This window comes from Adiantum capillus-veneris, chromosome 1 (genome assembly GCF_014529385.1).
Source record: "Adiantum capillus-veneris isolate H3 chromosome 1, ASM1452938v2, whole genome shotgun sequence".
Lineage (NCBI taxonomy): Eukaryota > Viridiplantae > Streptophyta > Polypodiopsida > Polypodiales > Pteridaceae > Adiantum > Adiantum capillus-veneris.
Genome location: NC_140931.1, coordinates 178,226,976 through 178,251,810, shown reverse-complemented (window position 1 = coordinate 178,251,810; position 24,835 = coordinate 178,226,976). Strand labels below are relative to the sequence as shown.

The 24,835-nt window shown below is 44.8% G+C and overlaps 1 protein-coding gene across 1 annotated transcript in view; it reads left to right on the top strand.

The window, feature by feature from the left end:
* The first annotated feature begins 461 nt into the window (after positions 1–461).
* LOC147466071 (S-adenosyl-L-methionine-dependent methyltransferases superfamily protein) overlaps positions 462–24,835 on the top strand; it is a 112,213-nt gene continuing 87,839 nt past the window's right edge. The window contains exon 1 of the mRNA XM_086523656.1: positions 462–718. Within this exon, the coding sequence (XP_086379782.1) occupies positions 500–718 (219 nt within the window). The 5' untranslated portion in view covers positions 462–499. The remainder of the gene's footprint in view (positions 719–24,835) is intronic.

The window sequence follows — 24,835 nt, the reverse complement described above, 5'->3', positions numbered from 1 at the left end:
TTTCTCTCCTAACTTTGACAGGAACAAACATCAAAGCTGTACCTTTTTCAAGAGACACAAATTTGAAAATTTTCTACAACTTCTCAACCTTATGGCAACAACAACACACACACACACACACACACACACACACAGAGAGAGAGAGAGAGAGAGAGAGAGAGAGAGAGAGAGAGAGAGAGAGAGTTGCTCTCCCCTCCCTCATCTTCATATCGGTCAAACCCTAGTTTAGCAGAGCAAAGGAGAAAGACAATGATTGATCGCAAGCAGGAGAGAGGGAGAGAGACCCTCGGCCGCTCCGCATCCCTCGAGCGTACATGCAACAAACAATCACTTTAAAAGTTTCATTATCCTAACTTCTTTAACTAATCCATGAAGAATCTACAATAGATTCTCTTAAAATATGTATTTTCAAAAATCGTGGGCACATACTAATTCTAATTCTTATTTTAATTTATAGTCACTCTCGCTCGTATGTGAAAGGTGCACAAGAGCTCCCAGGATGGCATTGTGCACCACCTCGGCAGTCGTGTGTCCGTTTCTCCATTACCGTTCGCTTCCGTTTACTTTGGTACGCAGCAGCCGAGGCAGCGCCTTGACAGGCACTTTGGATGCTCGTGTGCCTCGTAGAGGCCTCTTGGGCTCCTTTGTCTTCCATAGCTTTATGCTTGGCTCTTCTTCTTCTGTTGCTGCTAGGTCCAAGATATCGGAGGCTGAGCAGGTGTGTGTGTGTGTGAGAGAGTGAGAGAGAGAGAGAGAGAGAGAGACGAGAAGAGGCGGAACCCAAGTTAATGTACGCCTTTAAGATTACAGATTTCCTCTGTCATCCACAAACTAAAACAAAAATTGAGTGGCAAAACTAATATGAAATTTAGACTTGGACCTCGACGGGGTAGCTGGCTGGAGTATACAATAGCTGAGAAGAAGAAGAAATTTTTTGAGGTCGTAGGCCGATGAGTCTTTAACTACTCAAGGGGGAAATGGGAGAGGGTGATGTCTAGAGAGCAAACTATAAGCCCCAGGTATACAAGCATGATGCGCAAGATGTAGATGATCTCCCTAGCTCCTTCCTCTACCATACTGGGAGTGACCATATTATGTACATTTTTGGTTTTGGTAGCAATCTTTTACTTAGTCTGCCATAAGTGTAACATTTGAAGATTTGAGTTGATGAAGAAGCTATGAGTACCTCCACTCTAAAGGTGAATTGCGAGATATATTTATGTGCTTCCTTTCTTCGTCTTGCAATTCAGCTGTTCCTTTTCTTCAAGAATTGTGACTAGTTGATCAAGTGATTTAGGCAAAACACTCGAAGACTCAAGAGTATTGTAGCCTGTTATCCTTAGGCACCCGACTCTTGATGTAGGTGAGTTTGTGACCTCCATTCTTCTTTGAAGATGAGAGGGCTATCTCCGATGTATCCAAGCTTGGTGCAAAATGTTTAGCATCTTTTTTGGGGGTGGAGGTAGGTGTCTCCAATATGTTTGTCACGCCGGCACATTGAGGCATTGTGCTTGCCTCATTTTCTCGTCTTCAAGTGTGGTTTGGATGAGTTGGTGCTCACCCCGTTGAGTCTCCTCCTGATTGGGTTGTAGCACATTGCCAAAATGAAGCCCATGATGAGATCCTTACTCAAAGAGGAAATGATTTCACACAAGACCCCTCTTTCCTTTTCCCATCCCCTTAGTATTGGCCTCAAGCTTCGTGATGTGCGCAAAGAGGTCCCATTGTATCCTATTGATGTTACTATCGATGGTCTTCTTGTTTATGGTGATGGGTTCTTTAAGTGATGTCTCGAGCTTTGTGATTTTTATGTGTACTCATTATGCTTAAGCGGTATGTGTGTGTGTGTGTGTGTGTGTGTGTGTGTGAGAGAGAGAGAGAGAGAGAGAGAGAGAGAGAGAGAGAGAGAGACCCTAAAGCTATTGAACCCTACTCCCTAATCCTAACCTGCGCATGCACCCAGCCCTCTATCCCAATTTCTCACCGTTGCTCCCTTGCTCTGGCTGCATTTTGCATGCACACATTGCCTATCGTGTTGCATCCGCACGCGGAGAGAGAGAGAGAGAGAGAGAGAGAGAGAGAGAGAGAGAGAGAGAGAGAGAGAGAGAGAGAGAGAGAGAGAGAGAGAGAGAGAGAGAGAGAGAGAGACCACAAGTCTGAAATCTGTCGCGACTCGAGAGAGAGATTTACTTAAAACACTTCGCAGTTTAATTGAGTCGACATGGCCCGCCGTAGTTCTGTGCCAAGAGAGATTGGCCCCAAAGACTAGCGCCCCTTTCGATATTTCTTTTTGTATTAACAATGGAGCAAGTACAATTGCCCTCTCTCCTCTGCTCTCACTGGCTCGTCAGCTCTGAATGAGCCAAAGAGAGCCTAGGGTCTTATTTAAAGGCCCTTGGCCTTGGAAAAGCAGTTTACATGAAAAGCTTGGGTTCTAAAAGCATCTAGTGTCAAAAGCTAGCGCCCAAGGCTGCCAGCGCAATTTGCAGAATTCCGTACACCTGCCACGTTAGCAGCGCATATCGCGGACGTCCATACAGCCAGCCACGTCAGTAGTCCGTATGTTTTTTATTTTTTTTAATGCCTAGTGTTCCCTTTGGCCCCTCGGCAATTCTTCATTAATTGGTTATGCCAAGTCATTAGTTTGTGACATACCCCCCTCTTAAAAGAATGGTAATTGCCCTTGATTACGCCTACAAAATTGACAGAGGCCATAAACTAGTTCAGTAGACACTGACTCTAAGTACCGACGCACTAGACACGACACATCTAGCACTTGTACAAAGACGACAATCACATGACATCACATGATAGATCAAATCAATCACGAAAAATTTATTCCAAATCTCAGACCATGACTGCAGCAACGTATTTAGTAATCGCATCTAGATCCATCTTGGACCTTACTGATGCCGGATTAACTAATCCTTATTGCGATCGTGTCTATAGAGATTCTCAAGACCGAAATGTTGCAGTCATTTCGTCTTTCAGTTCGTGCACTCAAATAAATCACATGAGAGAGTACACATCATTCAGGTTCTATTTCGGGAATTCCCATTTTCATCATTCATAAAGTCATAGAGTAGAATACTGTCAGCACAACAGTATCCTTGAAATCCAAAGGAAAATCAGTGCTCTATTCCATTTAGGTAATGTGTGAGAAAGGAGCGGAGTGACTCCCCTCTTGTGCAATCCCGTATGCACCAGATTCAACCTTGTTGAGCCGCGGGATCTTTCAGAGTAGACGGAGCTAAACTGAAAGCCTCAAGGTAAAGTTCCAAAATCTGAGGAGTATCTGCTAGTTCCTCCTCCTCCATCCACTTCGCATCCAATGCTAAATAGTTCTTAAATTTCACTAAGAACCACCGAATCACTTTACCTTTCACTTTTCTTTCCTTATGTGCCAAAATCTGTTCTGGAATGAGTATGTCCTCGCTCTCTTCCACTTCGGGTCGCTCATCAGGCTCTCCATCAATTGGCACCTCACTCTTAAAGGGTTTCAACACTCACAGACTCACATGAAATGCATTGTGAATCTTCCAAGTATCTGGCAACTTGAGTCTGAAGAATACATCATTTATCTTTTCTTTTATGTGGAAAGGGCCATAATATCTTATGCTAAGCTTTGGAAAAAGCCGCTCCTTTCCCTTTCGTTTCCTTAGGCGTGCCTTCTCAAAACATAAGAGCACGCAATCATCTTCCTTCAACTTCAAGTCACGTTGATGTCGATCTGCAGCCTTCTTGTGCCGTGCTTGAGACTTCTCTAGAGCCTCTCGAACCTCGGTAAAAGCAGTGTCCAAGTCCCTCGTATACTGATCGGCTTCAAAAATCTTGTCTTTAGTGCTTAGAAAGGGAGGGGCCTTCTTAGCACCTTCAATTACCTCAAATGGCGCCTTCCTCGTCGAAGAGTGAACCGTGTTATTGTAGGCAAATTCCACCAAGGGCAAATATTTTTTCCATTGAGTCTTCTGATCAGAGATGTAAGACTTCAGTAAATCCAAAACCACTGAATTGGCTATCTCAGATTGCCCATCTGTCTGCAGGTGGAAAGATGACGAGAACTGCAACCGCGTGCCAATGTTCTCTCAAATAGCCTTCCAAAACAAACTCGTGAATCGGGGATCTCTATCGGAGACTATGGTCTCAGGCATGCCATGTAACCGAAATATCTGAACAATGAACAGTCTCGCTAAATGATCAGGCTTGAGTGTTTTCTTTACTGGAATGAAGTGAGCTTGCTTGCTAAATCTATCAATGAGAGTCCAAATGCCATCATGCCCACTTTGAGTCTTCGGGAGATCAAAGATGAAATATATAGCAATGCTTTCCCAGGGGCGGGTGGGAATGGGTAAAGGCTGTAGTAATCCCTGTGGCTTATGCCTGTCAAACTTGACCTTTGGGCATACTAAACAACTGCGAACAAAGTCGTCCACATGCTTTTTGAGTTTTGGCCAATAGAAATAACACTCGACACCCTTCAAGGTGGTATCGATGCCGCGGTGACCCGTAAAAGGTGGACAATGGCACTCTGTCAAGACCTTTTCCCTCAAAGGCTGTGTAACACACAACATCGTTTTCTTCATCAAGCAGCCATTCCGTATAGAATACCTTGGAACTGTCTCCATATTTTGTATCCGAGTAAAAATGTCCGTAAAGTCAGGATCTGTGGCGTATTGGTCAACCGTATCCTCGAAGCTTCTGTGATGAATCATAGAAATAGCCAAGACCCTAGCTTCCGAGACACTGCATCTACCACTAAATTTTTCTGTCCTTGAACATGGACAATCTGGAAGCGAAATTGTGACAAGATGTTAGCCCATCGCATCTGCTTTTCCAAAAGCTGCTTATGTGACAAGAAGTAGCGTAGACTCTGATGATCTGTAAAAACTGTGAAATCGGCTCCGAGCAAATAGTGTCGCCACTGTGTAAGAGCATGGATCACTTCCAATAGCTCTTTCTCATAAGCCTGTGCTACTAATTCTGACTGTGAAAACATTCTGCTTTCATAAGCAATCACATAACCTTCTTGCATCAAGACCGCTCTCAAACTAGGTCCACAAGCATCACAATAAACTTAGAACAGCTTTTGCAAATCTGGCAAAGCCAACACTGGTCCAATAGTCAATTTTTCTTTAAGTGTCTGAAAAGTAGTCACCTCTGTCGGTCCCCACGAGAAATGGACTCCTTCCTGAGTCAATAAGTGCAAATCTGAAGCTATCTCTGCAAACTTCCGAATGAACCGCCGATAATAAGAGCACAAGCCCAAAAAGCTTCAAACTTCATGAACATTCTTTAAGTCAGGCCAATCGTGGATAGTCTCAATTTTGGCTTGGTCCATCCGTACTCTTGCTGCTGAGATGATGTGTCCCAAGAAATGTATCCGGCAAGGAAAACTCGCTCTTTTTGGTATTTATAACCAATCTATGCTCGTGCAATGCCTGAAAGACGTGTAGCAAATGGTGTCGGTGCTTTGCTTCATTCTTGGAGAAAACTATAATGTTGTCAAAGAAAGTGCCAACAAAAGACCAATACTCTCGGAAAATCCTATCCATCATTCAATTGAAAGTTGCTAGAGCATTTGTAAGTCCAAAGGGCATCACCAAAAATTCGTATAAACAAAAGCTTGTCCGAAAGGCTCTCTTGTAGACATCTCCCGGAGCGATTTTGATATGATGATATCTGCTTTTTAAGTCAATCCTGCTGAAACAAGAGGATCCTTGAAGTCTGTTGAGAATATCATCGATCCGTGGGATAGGGAATCTATTCTTGATGGTAATTTTATTGAGAGCTCTATAATCAATGCACATTCTCCAAGATTCGTCTTTCTTTAGTACTGACAATACTGGAGAACAATAAGGTGACGTACTAGGTTGGATGAGACCCTTTTTTAAAAGTTCTTTCACTTGGTTCATGATTTCTTCATTCTGGGCTCGGCTAACTCGATAAGGTGGCCCATTCTGTGGTGTGCTTCTAAGAATCAAGTCAATGGTGTGGTCCTCAGGACGAGATGGAGATAACTCGCCTGGTAGGCCTTCTGAGAAACAGTCAGCATGTGTGTGCATAAATTCTTGTTGTTCTTTATCCAATTCAAACATATTGGTTCTTTGTTCATCATTCAATTCTTTCAAGTAGATCGAGTAAACAAAAAGACTGGATTTCATTAATTTTGAAATTGTCGAAGTCGATACAATAGGGACGGACTCGCCCTTCAATTTTACATCAAGTACAATTTTCCTGCCCTTCTCATTCGTCAAGGTCGCTTTCTTGGCCCGATAGTCAACCACGGCGTTGTTCTTGTGGTACCAAGGGGTTCCTAGGAGGACGTCACACCCTTCCAAAGGCATGATGTAAAAATTCTCGTGCCCTAAATATCCGTGACAATGCAAACGCAGTTTGCCAATGACAGGTGTAATGGCAACATCCTGTCCTGGCGTCGCTAGAACTGCCTCCACTTGTGGCCCCATCCTGTCGGGGGTAATTCCAAGTTGAGCGGCTAATTCAGGTGAAATGAAGTTGGCCTTGGCTCCTCCATCAAAGAAGATGAGGGTTTCCTGATTTTTTCATGCGCGACAAAGTTTTGTACTTTCTCCATCTGACTTGGGTTGATCCCCATACAATCTGGTACGAGTCCCTCTTTCATCTTGCTTTTTTTGCCACGTTTTGCTGCTGTGGAGCTCTCTGGCCTATCTTCTGATTGTCCTCGCTTTGCCTCTTTGGGGCACTTTGCGGAGACATGTCCCTGTTCCTCGCAACCAAAACACTTCCCCTCTTTGAGATAGTCTGCTCTTTGTTCCTCAGTCAATCGGGATCATGCATCTTTCTTTTTCTGGAACTTCTTCCTCTTCCTATTGTCATTTGTCAAGTTCTTTCCGATCCTTGGGTGTCGAAACTTCATCAGTGGGGTAGGTCAGGTTACGCGAACGTATTGAGAGTCCCCGCTTACCATGTCCCATTAGTTGTTGTATGGACACAGACTTTTGCTGAAGGCAATAATCTCGAATCTCCTTGGGGAGTCCACAACAAAACTGTTCGATTTGCTCTTTGAAAGCGATCTTCTTAAATGAAGAGGTCGGTAGAAAAGAATCCCAAAATCTTTCACCTTAAGCATCCAAAGTGTCACCCTTGGTCATCGGAAGATGGTTCCAAGTGGTTCTGACATCTCGTTTATACTCCTGGGTCAACCAAGAAGAAATAAAGAGCCGTTTGAACTTTAACCACTTGGTTAGGGCTTCTCTCCCCAAAAGAAGAGTTGACCACCATGTTCGTGCATTTCCCTTCAAGAATGATGCTACCCTCCTAATATTGGAGTGCTTGAGTAGTGCCCTCTAGGGAATGCTATATGAAAGTGCTGAATGAAAGCTAAAGCCTTGGGAGCATCTTGGAATTTAGAAAAGGATTCAAATATCATATACTGTCCACCCTCTCTAAATTCCTTAGTCTTTTTGCTCTCGTCTTCGAGAAAATCATACTGGTTGGCTCTGTAAAAGTGTTTCTTCTTTAAATAAAACATGTGATCATCGGAGTCCGAACTGTCAGAGGATGACTCCTCAGTAGACCTGTCAGACACTAGTCGGAATCTTGATCTTTCTGGCCTTTTTCTTGTTCTTTCCAAAATTTTGATTCTTGCTTCGCTTCTTGCCCTTTTTGTCCTCCTCACTCGAGTCTGAAGAGAAAGAGCTAGAAGAACCGTCAGAAGAAGAAGAAGAATTGGGTAGTCCTTCGAAACGTACATGCTTCTTTTGTTTCCGTGTAGTTGTAAAAGAAGATTGACGGCCCAGTAACTGGGGTAGTCAGTCCCCTTGTTGTGCTTCTTTAATTGCTTCTTCAATGCCTTCTTTGCGTCTAGAAGTTGATCGATTCGATTTTCGACGACATCATTAAGTTCCTTCTTCAGTGAACATCCTTGGAGTAGGAGGTTTCTTGATTGCCGGTTTTATTGGTGACTCAATGGCTTTTTGCCAATGAGTATGCACTTCATCCATCGTGTGCCGGGGCAAAAATTTGGCATACTGTGGATCCTTGGCAAACTAGAGTATCTGCTTTGCGCACTCATCAACCCGTTGTTGACGTTGCATCTCCATGAGCTAATACTGCATCGTCCGAGGTGGCCCGTACTCGTGCTCTGCTAATCCGCTTAAATTTACCGTACCGCCTCTCGTTTCCGAGGTGGCAGGAGTCGTTGTCTGATTCTTGCCTGAATCCATGTGTGTCGCGAGGAAAGGGATCGGATTTCTTGGTAGAAGAGAAATCAACTGAGCTCTGATACCACTGTAACTAACTTGGACACTCAAGTCTAAAATCTCTCGTGACACGAGAGAGGTTTACTTAAAACACATCTCAAAATTCAATCACAGTTTAATTGAGTCGACACGGCCCATCGGCGTAGTTCCGTGCCAAGAGAGATTGGCCCCAAAGACGGGCGCTTGAAACCGGCCCATAGGGCGGTAGACGTTAGCTTTCACCCGATTCTTTAACGCTTGACTATACGACACAAAGCAATGACTTAAAAGGAACCTGTAACTGGGAATGGGATTACACTTCAAAACAAAAGCACGGCCGGCCAGGAAGCTAGAATGCTCCCAAGCAGACAGCGACACCTGTAGCCCCCAAAGGTTGGCGCCCCTTTCGGTATTTCTTTATTCTTTAACAGAGGGAATAAAACCTGTGATTTCCTACAAGCTGTCCCGCACAATCTGGGTTGAATTCCATCTGTTCTGGCCCGATTTTGGCAGCATAACTATACTAGGACGCTTCACAGTCAATATCCCCACGCAGTAGATGACTTTCCCGACGCATACGGTCACTTTGCAAAACCTGGCGAGAATCTGCAGCATGCTGAATTCTCTGTTTTTTGCCCCGAAAATGCGCCAGATCACCTCTACAGCGGTCCCTTTGCGTCTCTGAACTTCCTGGGGGTATTAGAGACCGTTTAGGGCAGAAACCCTAAAGCTGCACAAAAAAAACACAGCAGGCTGTAATTCCCTGTTTCGGGCTCCGTTTCGCATGCTGGTTGCATCCGTAGCAAGTCCTCGAGCTCCCGCACCTGTAGGGCTACTTGGCCTTTGAATTGGACGAGATTTCGCACATGAAACCTCTCCGAATTCACCTGTACCTACGGGGGATTAGCCACTAGCTAATCCAGTACCTATGCAAGAGGCTCTTGCCTCAGCAATCGCGCATGAACCCACATAAATATACATAGGTCAAATGAGAAGCCCACTTGAGGGGCATAACATAACTGCTTGTAGGGGAGAGAGAGTAGTGCGTAGCGTGCAGGGCATCACTCCTAGCACTGCACTGTACATAAGAGGGAAAGGAAGCACTCCATAGCTCTTGCACCTGTTGCAATCCGCCTCCCTGTTGAAAAATGCGCCCCCTTTCTCTTGTAGGCTTGCCCCAGCTCTCCCAGAGTGTCAGAAATGCTCACAGAGTGACACCTCGCCCAGTTTCCGACTATTGCCAACTTGGCTAAAAATATCTCAACTGGTGCATCAGTTGACTTGGAAACAGAGCAATAAAATGTTCCCCTTGTCATTCCAGAGCTAATGACGCGAACACATTTTCAGGTCCAAAATAGCAGTTCCCTAAATTTTAGGAGATGCTTCCATGGCACTCACACTGGTCGTCTGACCATCAATCACCACTGGAACCACATCAAAAAATGCAATGTCGGCCAGCTAACAAGTGATTTACACTCGTAGCCCCACTGTGGCTAACCTTAGTCCATTTGCCCAACTTCAGTGCTCATTGGCCGTTCGGCCTAGACTCTCACTGTTCGCCTCACACCATGCAACTCGGGCATTGGCATTTCCAAAGGGGTGCTTTAAAACAAGTCAAATGAAATTCCCCCAAAAAGAAATCAACAAGTAAAGTTTCCACAGACTCGTGACAGTGCCCTTTCGGTATTTCTTTTTGTATTAACAATTGAGCAAGTACAATTGCCTTGGCTCTCCTCTTCTCACTGGCTCGTCAGCTCTGAATGAGCCAGAGAGAGCCTAGGGTCTTATTTAAAGTCCCTTGGCCTTGGAAAAGCAGTTTACATGAAAAGCTTGGGTTCCAAAAGCATCTGGTGTCAAAAGCTAGTGCCCAAGGCTGCTAGCGCAAATTGCGGAATTCCGACTTCTGCCACGTCAGCAACGCATATGGCGGATGTCCGTACAGCTAGCCATGTCAGCAGTCCGTACGCTTAAAAAAAAAAAAGCCTAGTGTCCCCTTTGGCCCCTCGACAATTGTGTAAGTTGGGACAACTTATTAGGTGTCCCCTTTGGCCCCATGGCAATTGTCCATTAATTGGTCATGCCACATCATCAGTTTGTGACATTGAGGATGGCCACCACGAGGAAGATCTAGGGCTAATTTGCACAGTCGAAGTGAGAGGAGGCAAGGGCTGAATGTTGGCTTCTAAAACACAAAAATATAGCCTATCTTGGGGAGTTTTGGCCACTAACGATGTTGGCTAATTTGCACAGTCGAAGTGAGAGGAGGCAAGGGCTGAATGTTGGCTTCTAAAACACAAAAATATAGCCTATCTTGGGGAGTTTTGGCCACTAACGATGATTGGAGAGATGGGGTTGCAGAGGCGCCTCCAACAGGGCCTTGAATGTGCTTAGTGGAGGGGGTGTAAGGGCTGCTAGAATAGGATGATCAAGGCTGAAAATGCAGCAACAAGGAAGCCTTGGGATCTTAGTTAGAGAGGCTGGCTTTATAGATGAATTTAGCCACCTAGAGATCCTTAGGTCACAGGCTGCCATGTGATTGATAAAGCACACCTAGAAATCCACAAGTCATCACCAGCATTGTGTGAGAGCTAGACCTCGAATTTTGTAGGTCAGTGGATGCAATGAGGAGATGAAAAGCAGCCCTTGACTTTGGTACACTAGCCTTGTTCGCGAGAGCAAATTCTCAGAGTGGGTGTCAAATTTCTTTCGTTTCAAAATTACACAAATGTGCTTTGTGCGCACACATAGTGTTAAGGGTTTGTGAGGCTCACAACATAGAAATGCATTTGACCTTGCAAGTGGAGGGACTCGACTCATTTGTCCTAAACTACATGCTCGTGTTGCTGGATGCTCAGTGAATTGTAACAAGACCCGTTAACCATGTTTACAAACCATTTATACACAAGGGTTTCGAAATGGAAACATCTATTGAATGGAATTGTTTTGACATGCAGATTGTACGAATAGGTTCACAAAATCGCCAATACCAAAGACAAATCAGTTAAGTTATGGCATCTCAAGTAAACTACCCAATGTGATCCCAATATTTATTTTGGCTTTTAGGTATTTATTTCACTTATTTGTCAAAGTCTGGGTAGGGCAATTTACTGAGGTGGCTATAAAAGCACACTGAGCCCCCATTGTATTATTATCGATTATCAATTCATTGCCAAGGTTGGTTGGTTCAACAGTTTCTCTCTCTCTCTCTCTCTCTCTCTCTCTCTCTCTCTCTCTCTCGCGCGCGCGTATTCTCCCCATTGCTCTACGCTTCCACATGGTCGACTTTGACATGGTATCAGAGCCTCAAGCTCGTTGATTGCAAGGGAAGAGAATCGGCACTGAGGAATAGAGGAAAGGAGCTAGTAGCAGGGAGGAGCTCTAATGTTGTGGATCGAGAAGGGGCCGACAGACAACATATTAAAACGAATTTTCGAGTGTTCTAGAGGCGACAATTGAAGGCTCGTTTTTCCCTTGCGTTTTAAAACGCTACAAGTAAAGTGGAAATCGACAACTTTTTTTTTCTACCCGATGTATTGAAGCGACTTGGTAGGTGCAAGCTCCAACAACGACTAGCTTTGTGATAGCATTTTGAGAGGGGCTACATGGCACAAGGGAGTTGGGGCGCTACATGGTCTTTGCATTCTAAGACGCAGGTAGCAGGCCCCTCTTGTGCGACAATTTATGAGTGCGTTGTGGTGGACTTCTTGAGATGCCATGCCGGCAATGTGAAGCCCCAATACATGCAGTGTTTTGATATGCAAAAGAAAGAAGGGGCTTGGACAATTGTGAAGGCCAATCTTGTGACAAATTTCAACGGCAATTTCCGTGAGGCGTTGGCCTCCAGAAAAGGCCCTTTGGCAAAGTTGAAAAAAAATCTATTCTAGGCTATGGAAAGTGGATCGACGAGCATCCAGTTAGTGGCCTATGCACGAGCGAAGCTCTCAAGGGAACCGACAAATTGTTTGGCTCTAGATTGTGAAGCCAAAAACAAATGCACGAGCTCGCTAGAGGACAAAGGCAAAGGCAAGCTTGACAAGGAGTGCTCAGTTAACTGCCTCGGTACCCATGAGGTCCAACAACCGCTGTTATAAATGTGACACGACGCTTTGTTTGGCTTGGGAATGTAAAGCCAAGGGCAAAAGCAGGAACTCACAAAAGGACAAAGGCAAAGGTAAGCTGGATAGAGATAACAGTGATAAAGATTTGACAGAGGATATCATCATGGCATATGTGGTGGCGACCACAATGGCCACGAGCAGTTTTCTAGTCAAGAGGCAGTTGCCGCCACTAGCTTCAGTCAGAGGGAGGCTTGTGAGTGGCACCCTATAAATAGTTTGGACTCTTGTGTTGGAGTTCAAGTTATCGGTGTTTGAACCCGTGGGTCGGAGTTCAAGGCACATGCATCTGGCAAGGATCTAAAACATTATGGATGAGTGCACCAATCCATTGTTGTTGGCCATATTATGGATAGGATGTGTTCCAAAGTTCATTATTTTGGAGTATTTTGGACGTGTTGTGTTCACAGTTCACGAATGGGGATTCTTGGACGTAGTGCTGTCTATAGTTCAATTTTCTGAAAGGCAACCGATGCTCAAGATGGCATTCTTCTAAGGTAAAAAGTTGGAGGGAGCAAATCTGAGGTGTATCTAGTAGTCTACAGCTGTTGGGGTGTCCATGGTAGCTTCTTTATCGACCTGGTTTCACTATTTATGTCCACTATGAGTTGCAGAGAGGGTGTTAAAGTTATGGCATCTCAAGTAAACTACCCAATGTGATCCCAATATTTATTTTGGCTTTTAGGTATTTATTTCACTATACATGCTTTTGAGATGCATCCACGCGAGATTGTTTCTCCACTATGGTTGCAGTTGCTTTATGGATGATATGGAAGTCTCAAGCTTGCATTTTCTCAGTGGCAAGCCTTTCACTCTAGTAGTACATGGACAAAGATACTTCACACTCTACGCGTCACGTTCATATGGCTTTGTGCGCCATGTGGACATGTTACATCGACTTCCAGAGTCTATCCTGTATATAACAGTGTCTTGAAACGTAGGGGGAGTACCTGCAATTTTGTGAGCTTGTTCGTAGGACATCCATGCTAGAGTTTTGGAGGTCATCTCCCGGATTTCTTCGTCTAGCTTGTGAGTGAAGGCTTCTATGTGCCTGTGCATGGCCTTGTGAGTCTTTTCCAAATTGTGGGCATGTGGGGGTTTTTCCCAGATTTTGTCCTTTCGCGGCCACTTGTGGCCTTTCTAGTGGGCACCCTATTTTTATCTTATTTTCCCACATTTTATGGGCTAGGCTTGATCTATAGTCAAGAGCAAAAACGCCATCCATATTTCTTCTATTTGAACCTAAGTAAGCCTTTGATCTTACCACACCCTCAGCTCAACACAATTGCAAGTAAGGAACTTTGAGAAGGCGTCACTAGCCCCATTTGTGGTAGGAATGTCCTCCTTTAGTACTCCCATTACACCCAAGAGTTTTCTTGCGGTGGCAGCGGCACAAAAGGAGGACCCCGCCACCCGCCAAGAAGCAAGGATCACAGCCTGAAATTCAAGAACTCATCGGGGAGAATGAGAGACTCAAAGAATGACTACGCAAGCTTGAAGACACGAAGGAAGTAGAGAGTCACGTTGTGCTTGTAAGAGCACACGAAGTTGAAGCCTCACTCAACGAGACTGTCATGGCAGTGCAACATAAGAAGATTGACACCAAAATACATGCGGCCCTACATGAATGCCGACTACAAGAATCTCTTGGCCTCAAGGTTAGGATTAGAGGGCTCCACTTACGGTGATGTACCAACAAGGACAACCTTGAGGATGCAATCACCAAGCTCAACAACATTCTTCACCGCGGGTTGACAGATGCGTGCAGCAGACAGTACGAAAATTCCGGAATTTGCGCTGGCATGTTGACGTGGCAGACAATTCGGATTTTTGCGTTTTGCGTTGACAGCTGCTGACGTTGCAAGCGTACGGAAATCCCGCTTTTCATATGCTGACAGGTTGACGTGGCAAAACTGTATGGAAATTTCCTCTTTTTGCGCTGGGTATTTTTATTGGTAGATTTTGGGACTCAATTGCTTTTGAGTTTCATGCTTTTGGGGCTCTGCTTTTAGCACCCCTTGTAATCGTTGTACGGTACAGTACGGAACATACAAATTATTCTGTACGTCACACGAGGACAACCATGATAGCAAGCGCTAGGCCTAATCTACGATCGGGAGCAAAAACGCCATCCATAGTGTGGGTCAGGCATTTTTCCTTGTTCCCTATATAGGGAGAGGGGGTGCTGTCACAAACTGATGACATGGCATGACCACCCGTGGGTTGAAAGATGACGTGCAGCTGACAATACGGAAATTCCGGAATTTGCGTTGGCATGTTGACGTGGCAGACAATACGGATTTCTGCGTTTTGCACTGACAGCTGTTGATGTGGCAGGCTGTACGGAAATCCCGCTTTTCACGCTAACAGGCTGACGTGGCAGAACTGACAGCTGTTGATGTGGCAGGCTGTACGGAAATTCCGCTTTTCACGCTGACAGGCTGACGTGGCAGAACTGTACGAAAATTTCGGATTTTTGCGTTGGGTATTTTTACTGGTAGATTTTGGGACTCAATTGCTTTTGAGTTTCATGCTCTTGGGGCTCTCCTTTTAGCACCCCTTGTAATCTTTATAAGTGACCTAAGGGGGTTCACTTCTTAGAGCATTTGGACGCGGAGTCTGAGAGCGAGCACCCGCGGGAACTTGTACTTTGCTCACAGATCAATATAAAAGAAATACCGAAAGGGGTGCCAATCTTTGGGGCCAATCTCTCTTGGCATGGAACTACGCCGGGCCGTGTCGACTCTCTTGAATTGTGAATTGTTTTTAAGTGAAACTCTACTGTGTCGCGATAGAATCTAGACTTGGGGTGTCCAAGTTTGTTACAGTGGTATCAGAGCACGCCCGATTTCTCTTCTACCGGGAAATCCGATCCCTTTTCTCGTGACACCTATGGATTCCGAAAAGAATCAATTGACCTCTTCTACAACCACTTGACCTCTTCTGCAACCACTGAGGCGAGAGTAGGCAATACGGCAAATTCAAGCGACTTAGCATAAGATGAGTACGGGCCACCTTGGCCTACACAGTATGAACTTTTGGAGATGCAACGTCAACAACAGGTTGACGAGTGCACAAAGCAGATGCTTTAGTTTGCTAAAGATTCCCAGTTTGCAAAATTTTTGACCTAGCAGTCCACGACTAAAGTGCATACTCAGCGGCAGAAAGCCACCGAACCACCAACCGGCAATTAAGAAACCTCCCACTTTGAGGATGTTTACTAAAGAAGAAGGTCCAGACTTAGATCAGTTAGCTTTTGGACATGAAAAAGCAATCGAAGAAGCAATTGAAGAAGCGCAAGAAGGGGACTGACTACCCCGGTTACTTGGGCCGTCAATCTTCTTTTGCATCTGCAAGAAAGCAGAAGAAGCGTGTGCGTTTTGAAGGACTACCTAGTTCTTCTTCCTCTTCTTCTGACTGGAAAGAACAAGAAAAAGGCAAAGATCAGATTCCTACGAGTTTCTGATAGTTCTACGGAGGAGTCGTCCTCTTACAGTTCGGACTCCGACGATCACATGTTTTATGCAAAGAAGAAGCACTTTTACAGAGCCAATCAATACGACTTCCTCAAAGATAAAAGCAAGAAGACGAAGTAATTTAAAGAGGGTGGAGAGTCAATAAAATTTGAATCCTTTTCTGGATTTCGAGATGCTCCGAGGGCTTTGGCCTTCTCTGGAGGGCATTACTCAGAGCACTCCAAGATCAGGAGGGATGCATTGTTTTTAAACTCGAACATGGTGGTCCACTCTTCTTTTGAGGAAAGAAGCCCCAGTCAAGTGGTTGAAGTTCAAACGGCTCTTTATTTCTTCTTGGTTGACTCAAGAGTACGAACGAGATGTAGGAACTGCTTGGAACCATCTTTGGATGACCAAGGGTGATTCTTTGGATGCATATTGCGAGAGATTTTGGGATTCTTTACTGACCTCTTCGTTTAAGAAGGTCACCTTTAGCGAACAGATTGAGCGGTTTTACTCCGAACTCCCTATTGAGATCTGAGATTATGCCTTGAACAAAAGTCCGAGTCTATATAACAACTAATGGGACATGCGAAACGCGGATTCTCGATACATTCAGGGAATTTGACTTACCCCACTGATGAAATTTTGACTCGAGGACCAAACAGATCTCGAACAATGAAAATAGGAAGAAAAAGAATCCCAAGGAAAAGAAAGATACACGACCCCAATCGACTCTTAGAGAGAGGGATAACTATCTCAAAGAGGGGAATTGTTTTCGTTGCGGGGAACAAGGGCACGTGTCACAAATTGATGACATGGTAGTTCTGCCCAAACACACGCGGACAACAGTACAGACCGCGTGATTCGCGCTGACAGATGACGTGGCAGTTCTGTTCAGATGCTGGCAGATGATCATTGATGTGGCATTTTTTACGGACGGTGGAAGATGACGTGGCAGTTTTGTACGGATGCTGACAGATGACGTGACAGTTCTGTACGGACGCTGACAGATGACATGGCAATTCTGTACGGACACTGACATGGCAGAACAGTATGGAAATTACGTTTTTTGCACTAACGGTTGTACGGAAATTGTGTTGACTGCTTTTTTGGGAGTTTTTGGGATCAATTGCTTTTAGAACTGTTTGCTTTTGAGTATATAAGCTTTTGGGGCTCTGCTTTTGGCATCTCTTGTAAGAGTGAAAGGAACCCATGGGGCCTCACTTCTCAGAGCATTTGGACGTCGAGTCTGAGAGCGGAGGACCTCTATGGGAGTTGTACTTTGCTCAAAGATTAATATAAAAGAAATACCAAAAGGGGCGCCAGTCTTTGGGGCCAATCTCTCTAGGCATGAAACTACGCCGGGCTGTGTCGACCAAATTGAACCGTGATTTTAAAGTGGTGAAGTATTTTAAGTGATTCTCTCTCGTGTCGCAGCAAATTCTAGACTTGGGGTGTCCAAGTTTGTTAGAGTGGTATCAGAGCATCAGGCGCGTGCTTTTCTCAAAGCATACTGGTCCTATCACTTTTGGAAACTGTTACTGAAGAATATTCGGGTCCCGACCCCAGACTTACTAGTGGTCCCACGCTTCGTAGATTGCGCATCGGGCGCGCTCCCGTCTTCATCGCTCTGTTTTACAGGGCATAAAGCCATAAAGAATCCCACGTTACATATGGATCCCGAAAAGAATCAGTCGACCTCTTTTGCCACCGCTGAGGTGGGAGGAGGCAATACGGAAAATTCAAGCGACTTAGCATAGAACGAGTACGGGCCACCTCGGCCCACACAATATGAACTCTTGGAGATGCAATGTCGACAACAGGTTGACGAGTGCACAAAGCAGATGCTTCAGCCTGCGAAGGATCCCCAATTTGTAAATTTTTTGACCCAGGAGTTGATGGCTGAAGTGCATACTCAGTGGCAGAAAGTCACCGAGCCACCAATCAAACCGGCAATCAAGAAGCCTCCTACTCCGAGAATGTTTACTGAAGAACAACTCCATGATGTCGTCCAGGCCCAAATCAATTAGCTTCTGGACACGAAGAAGCCATTAGAAAGCAACTGAAGAAACGTAACAAGGGAACTAATTTCCCTGGTTACTTGGGTCAAAAATCCACTTTTGAAAATGCCAGAAAGCAGAAGATGTCACAAAGTGATGACGTGGCAGACTGCAGAAACCCTAATTTTTGCAAGAAACCCTAAATTTCATGCAAACCCTAATTTCTACCAAAAACCCTAATTTCCGGAAATCGCGGAGGCTATTTAAATTTTATTTATTTTTGGGTTGAAAATGATGAGCGACGCAAATTTTGCTTTTTCTCTACAATATGAGAAAGAGAGAGAATGCTTTTGCTTTCAAGTTTTGACTCTCTGTGAGAGAGAGAGCAATTGCTTTTGATTTGAAGCTTTTGGGGCTTTGCTTTTGGGCATCCCTTGTAATCTTTAAATTAGTGGTGAGGGTCTCACTTCTCAGAGCATCTGGACGCAGAGTCTGAGAGTGAAACCCTAACCGCTCTCTTGTACTTTGATGATTGATTAATACAAAAAGAAATACCGAAAGGGGCGCCAGTCTATGGGGCCAATATCTCTAGGCACGGAACTCCGCCGGGCCAATGCAAATCTATTGTGATCTGTGAATTGTTTTGAAGTGGTTATTTGGTGTTGTCGCGGTTAATTCTTGACTTGGAGTGTCCAAGTCTGTTACAGTGGTATCAGAGCACGGCTGATTTCTCTTCTACGGGAAATCCGATCCCCGATTTTTTTTTTTCCGCGACACCTATGGCTTCAAGCAATGATCAGTCGACTCCCTTTGCATCTGGAGATGCGGGCAGGAATCACAACGAAGATTCCGGCAGAGAGTATGGCCCACCTTGGCCTACTTAGGCGGAGCGGCGAGAGATGGAGCGTCGCCAGTTGATTGGCGATGCAACAAAGATGATGCTCAATTTTGCCAAGGACCCGAAGATGGCAAAATATATGACCCAGACCTCTTTGGAAGAGGTACAGACGGAGTGGCAGAGAACCACAACACCACTCCCGAAACCCGCTCTCAAGAAACCTTCTGTCTCCAAGAAATATACGGAGAAGGAACTGGAGAACGTGGTTGATGCACGGATTGCTCAGCTTTTTGACGCGCAAAAGAAATCCAAAAAGCACGGCAAAAAGCAAAAGAAAAGCACTGACTTTCCAGGTTATTTGGGTCGTCAGTCGACTTTTGACAAGGCAAAGAAGGCTACATCTCGCCCAGTGAGTGACAGTTCTACTGAGGACTCGTCCTACAGACAGCTCAGATTCAGATGATGGAAACTTTTATGCGAACAAGAAGAATTTTTACCAAGCTAACCAGTATGACTTTCTCGAAGATAAAAGCAAGAAAGTCCGAGAGTTTAAGGAAGGTGGCCACTCGATCAAGTTTGATACTTTTTTAGGATACTCGAATGCTTCGAAGGCTGTCTTTTTTCAGCAGTTTGACATCGCTTTCGCGGGAGGACTCTATTCAGAGCACTCCAAGATTCGGAGAGCTACCTCTTACTAACACTCTTCTACCTCCACGATCTTGAGAAAAAGTCACTTATTAATAAGTTAGACAACTCACTAATAAGAGGTGGTTCACATGGGGTAAATTGGGTTCACATGCAGTAAATTGCTTAGGCTTGGTACTAATGGTACTATATGGACTGTGCAATGAGAGGGTATGCAACTACTCTAAAGTGCTTGGGCATACACGTCCTGCGTACAGGCTTCCCAGAGACAGATATGTCCACTTAGCACTTGAGTCCTCTCAACAGTTAGCTTTGCATGGAGACACGACATGCTGGTATGGAGAGATGACATCATGGTTTGAGCTACATGGATTCACATGGAAAGACTACCCCCCTTCCACTACTCATTGGATGCCTCCTCTCTGACTCTTATATAGTCCGAGATCACCAAGCTCATTCGCAAGGACATGACTCAGCCGGATACCAGGAGGACTTGGATTCAGCCGACACAGGAGTTGGGCATGAAGATGGCTTTCTATAGGGAGCATCTTCTCCAGCTCATTGAGGATGGTTTTGTGGTGAGGCCCAGATACATGGACATCAACTTATCTCACAGGATACGGTGTGCTATTGACCAGATACGCACATCTTCACACCAACTGGTTGACTCAAGAGTTTGAGTGAGATAAACGAGCTGCTTGGAACCATCTCTGGATGACCAAGAGCGATACAGTGAATTCTTACTGTGAAAGATTCTGGAGCTCTTTTCTACCCGCCTCTTCATTCAAGAAGATCTCGTTCAGAGAACAGATTGAGCGGTTTACCTTGGGTCTACCTACAGAGATCCGAGACCACTGCTTGGAACAGAAGTCAGCTTCTATTCAAGAGCTGATGAGTCATGCGAAGCGGGGCTTTGCCATTCACTCTGGCAGTCTGACCTACCCCACAGATGACGCCATGACACAACGAGCCGAACAGACTTCTGGGAATGAAAGTAGAAAGAAAAAGAGCAACCCAGCGAAAAATGATGCACGACCCAAGCTTACTCCTGAGGAGAGAGTTCGCTTCATCAGAGAGGGGAAGTGCTTTGGATGCGGGGAACAGGGACATATCTCCGCGAAGTGCCCTAATAAGGCACAAAAAGAATAGAATGATAAAGACGACGATAGGCCTGAGAGTTCGAGAGCAACTGAGGAATGTGGCAAAAAAGGCAGATAGAAAAGCAGAACTGGTACCACATGGCATGGGACCTGCACCGAATCTAATGAATGAAAGTACAAACTTTGCCTCTTTTCGGGCAAAGTGAAGAATCAGGAAGCTCTTTTGAAGGAGCCAAGGCTAACTTCTTTTCACTTGGAATTGGCGGCTCGATTTGGAATTACGCCCGACAGACTGACGCCACATGCAGAGGTAGTTCGACTGGCACCCGGATGGGATGTTGCCATTACACCGAGCATTGGCAAACTTTGTTTGCAATGACAGGGGTGTTCAGGGCACGCGAGTGACGTTCTACTCAGGATCCCTTGGTACCACAAGAACTACGCCGTGGTTGACTACCAGGCCGAGAAAGCGACTTTGATAAATGAAGGGCTTAGAGATTGTACTTGATGAACTTCAGTTTCTTACTCATTCTTTTGGGAGAGAAATGAACGCTGGATAAAGGTTGAATATGTTTTGACCTAATCAAAAGAACGCCAATATTTTTTTTCCTTCACACTCATGCCGATTGCTTTTCAGAGGGCCTGAAAATCAAACCATTGATCTGATACTTGGAAGCACGCCACCGAATCGGCCACCTTATCGTGTGAGCCAAGTACAGAATGAAAAGATTATGAACCCAGTGAAAGACCTCTTGGAAAAGGGTCTTGTCCAACCTAGTACTTCACCGTATTGCTCTCCAATGTTGTTGGTTTTGAAGAAAGACGGATCTTGGAGAATGTGCATCGATTATAGCACTCTCAACAAAATCACCATCAAAAACAGATTTCCGATTCCTAGGATCGATGATATACTTGACAGGTTACAGGGATCCTCGTACTTTAGCAAGATTGACTTGAAGAGTGGATATCATCAGATGAGGATAGCGCCAGGAGATGTCTACAAGACAGTTTTTCGAACGACTTTTGGGTTATTTGAGTTTTTGGTGATGCCTTTTGGCTTAACCAATGCTCTTGCGACATTTAACCGGATGATGGACATGATTTTTCGAGAGTACAGGCTATTTGTTGGCACTTTCTTTGACAACATCATTGTTTTCTCCAAGAATGAGGCAGAACACAGAGATCATCTGCTTCAAGTTTTTCAGGGATTACGAGATCACACGCTAGTGATTAATGCAAAGAAAAGTGAATTTTTCCTACCAGAGATACACTTTTTGGGACACATTGTGTGAACAGCAGGAGTGCAAATGGACCCGGCCAAGATGGAGACTATCTGTGATTGGCCCGATTTGAGGAATGTCCATGAAGTTAGAAGCTTCTTGCGACTGTGTTCGTACTACAGGCGGTTCATACGAAAGTTTGCAGAGGTTGCTTCCCCTTTGTATACCTTGACACATAAAGGAGTACCTTTTTTCGTGGGGACCCACAGAGGTGACTGCCTTTCGGACATTGAAAGAGAACTTGACTACAGGACCAGATTTGACTTTGCAGGACTTGCAGAAGTCATTTGAAGTATATTGTGATGCTTGTGGTCGTAGTCTGGGTGCGGTCTTGATGCAAGAAGGCCATGTCATAGCTTACGAGAGCCGTTTGTTCTCTAGGCCGGAGATGACAACACAGATCTATGAGAAAGAGCTTTTGGCGGTTATCCATGCTCTTACTCAGTGGCGGCATTACCTACATGGAGCGGATTTTACTGTCTTTACAGACCATCAGAGTTTGCGCTACTTCTTGTCACAGAAGCAGATTTCGGAAGAGCAGATGCGGTGGGCGAACATCTTGTCACAGTTCCACTTCCAGATTGTCCATGTGCAGGGACAGAAGAATGTGGTGGCAGATGCTTTGTCTCGGAAACCGTTGGTTTTGGCTATTTCCGCGATACAACATAGGAGCTTCGAGGATATGGTCGATCACTATGCCACAGATACAAATTTTGCAGATATTTTCACACGGATACGGGATAGGGAAACAGTAGCGGGATACTCCCTTCGGGAAGGCTACTTGATGAGAAAGACTATGTTGTGCGTTACACAACCGTTGAGGGAAAAGGTTACGACTGAATGCCACTGTCCACCTTTTACGAGTCACCACGTCATTGCTATCACCATGAAGGGGGTAGAGAGATACTTCTTTGGGCCGAGACTCAAAAAGGATGTGGAAGAGTTTGTGCGCAGTTGCTTGGTATGCCAGAAGGTCAAGTTTGACAGGCATAAGGCACAGGGATTGTTACAGCCTTTACCCATACCCACCCATCCCTGGAAAAGTATTGAAATGAATTTCATTTTTGATCTCCCAAGAAAACAAAATGATCACGATGATTTCTCGATTACATGGCACATCTGAGACGATTGTCTCCGACAGAGACCCCAGATTTATGAGTTTGTTTTGGAAGGCAATTTGGGAGAACATTGGCACGCAGTTGCAGTTCTCGTCATCGTTCCACTTGCAGATTGACGGGCAATTTGAGATTGCCAATTCAGTGATTTTAGATTTATTGAAGTCTTGTATCTCGGATTAGAAGACTCAATGGGAAAAGAACGTACCTTTGGTGGAATTTGCCTACAATAACACGATACACTCGTCGACGGGGAAGGCGCCATTTGAGATTGTTGAAGGTGCTGCGAAGGTTCCACCCTTCCTGAGCACGAAAGATAAGATCTTTGAAGCGGATGAATATACGCGAGATCTGGGTACGGCTTTTGCCAAGGTTCGCGAGACTTTGCAGAAGTCTCAAGAACGACAGAAAAAGGCAGCGGATCGCCATCGTCGCAACTTGAAATTGAAGGAGGATGACTGGGTGCTCTTACTTTTGAGAAGGCACGCCTACGAAAGAAAAAGGGAAAGGAGAGGCTTTTTCCAAAGCTTAGTATGCGATACTACGGACCTTTCCAGATAACTGACAAGATAAATGATGTCTCCTTCCGATTGAAACTGCAAGATACTTGGAGGATTCATAATGCATTGCATGTGAGTCTCTTGAACCTTGTTAAGTGTGATGTGCCTGATGATGGGGAGCCTGATGAGCAACCCGAAGTGGAAGAAAACGAGGAGATCCTTGTTCCTGAACAAATTTTTGCACATAACGATACGAAGAAAGGTAAAGTCCGAAGGTGGTTCTTGGTTTAGTTCAAGAACTTTCCTGCATTTGATGCGAAGTGGATGGAGGAGGAGGACCTAGCAGATACTCCTCGGATTGTGCAACTTTACCTGGATGTTTTGGTTTAGCATAGTCTACTCCAAACGGAACCCAGAATTCAGCTTGGCCGAAGATATGGTGCAGTGGGATGCACAAGAGGGGAGTCACTCCACTCCTTTGTCAACAGATGCCTTGATTTTGATACTAAAGTCACTGATGTCTCTTTGAGCTTCAAGGATACTGAGAGCTGACAGTATTCTGCTGGATGACTTTATGAAATGGAATTCTTGATAATGATACTGATTTGTTCTTGACTTCTTGTGAGTGCAGGAACTGACAGACGAAATGACTGCAGCATTTTGGTCTGATTGATCTCGAATAGACATGGTTGCAATAGGGGTTAGTCAATCGGACATCGATGAGGTCTCGATTGGACCTAGATGTGATTGCTAGCTACATTGCCGATAAACCATGGTCTAAGATCCGAATGAATGTTAAATGTCATGTGATGTCCTGTGATGTCTGGTGATGTCCTGTGATGTGACTGTCGATTTTGTACATGTGCTAGATGGGTGTTCGCTAGATGTGTGTTCCTAGTACGTAGGTACTAACAGTCAGTGTCTGCTAAGACGGTTTATGGCTTTTGTCGGTTTTGCAGACGTAATCGCGGTCGATTACAATGCTTTCAAGAGGGGGCTATGTCACAAAGTGATGACGTGGCGGACATCAGAAACTTTAATTTCTGCAAGAAACCCTAAAATTCATGCAAACCCTAATTTCTGCCAAAAACCCTAATTTCCGGAAATCGCGGAGGCTATTATTATTTTTTTTTTTTTTTGAAAATGATAAGCGACGCAAATTTTGCTTTTTCTCTACAATATGAGAAAGAGAGAGAGAATGCTTTTGCTTTCAAGTTTTGACTCTCTGTGAGAGAGAGAGAGCAATTGCTTTTGATTTGAAGCTTTTGGGGCTCTGCTTTTGGGCATCCCTTGTAATCTTTAAATTAGTGGTGAGGGCCTCACTTCTCAGAGCATTTGGACGCAGAGTCTGAGAGTGAAACCCTGACCGCTCTCTTGTACTTTGATGATTGATTAATACAAAAAGAAATACCGAAAGGGGCGCCAGTCTTTGGGGCCAATATCTCTAGGCACGGAACTGTGCCGGGCTAGTGCAAATCTATTGTGATCTGTGAATTGTTTTGAAGTGGTTATTTGGTGCTGTCGCGGTTGATTCTTGACTTGGAGTGTCCAAGTCTGCTACAGAA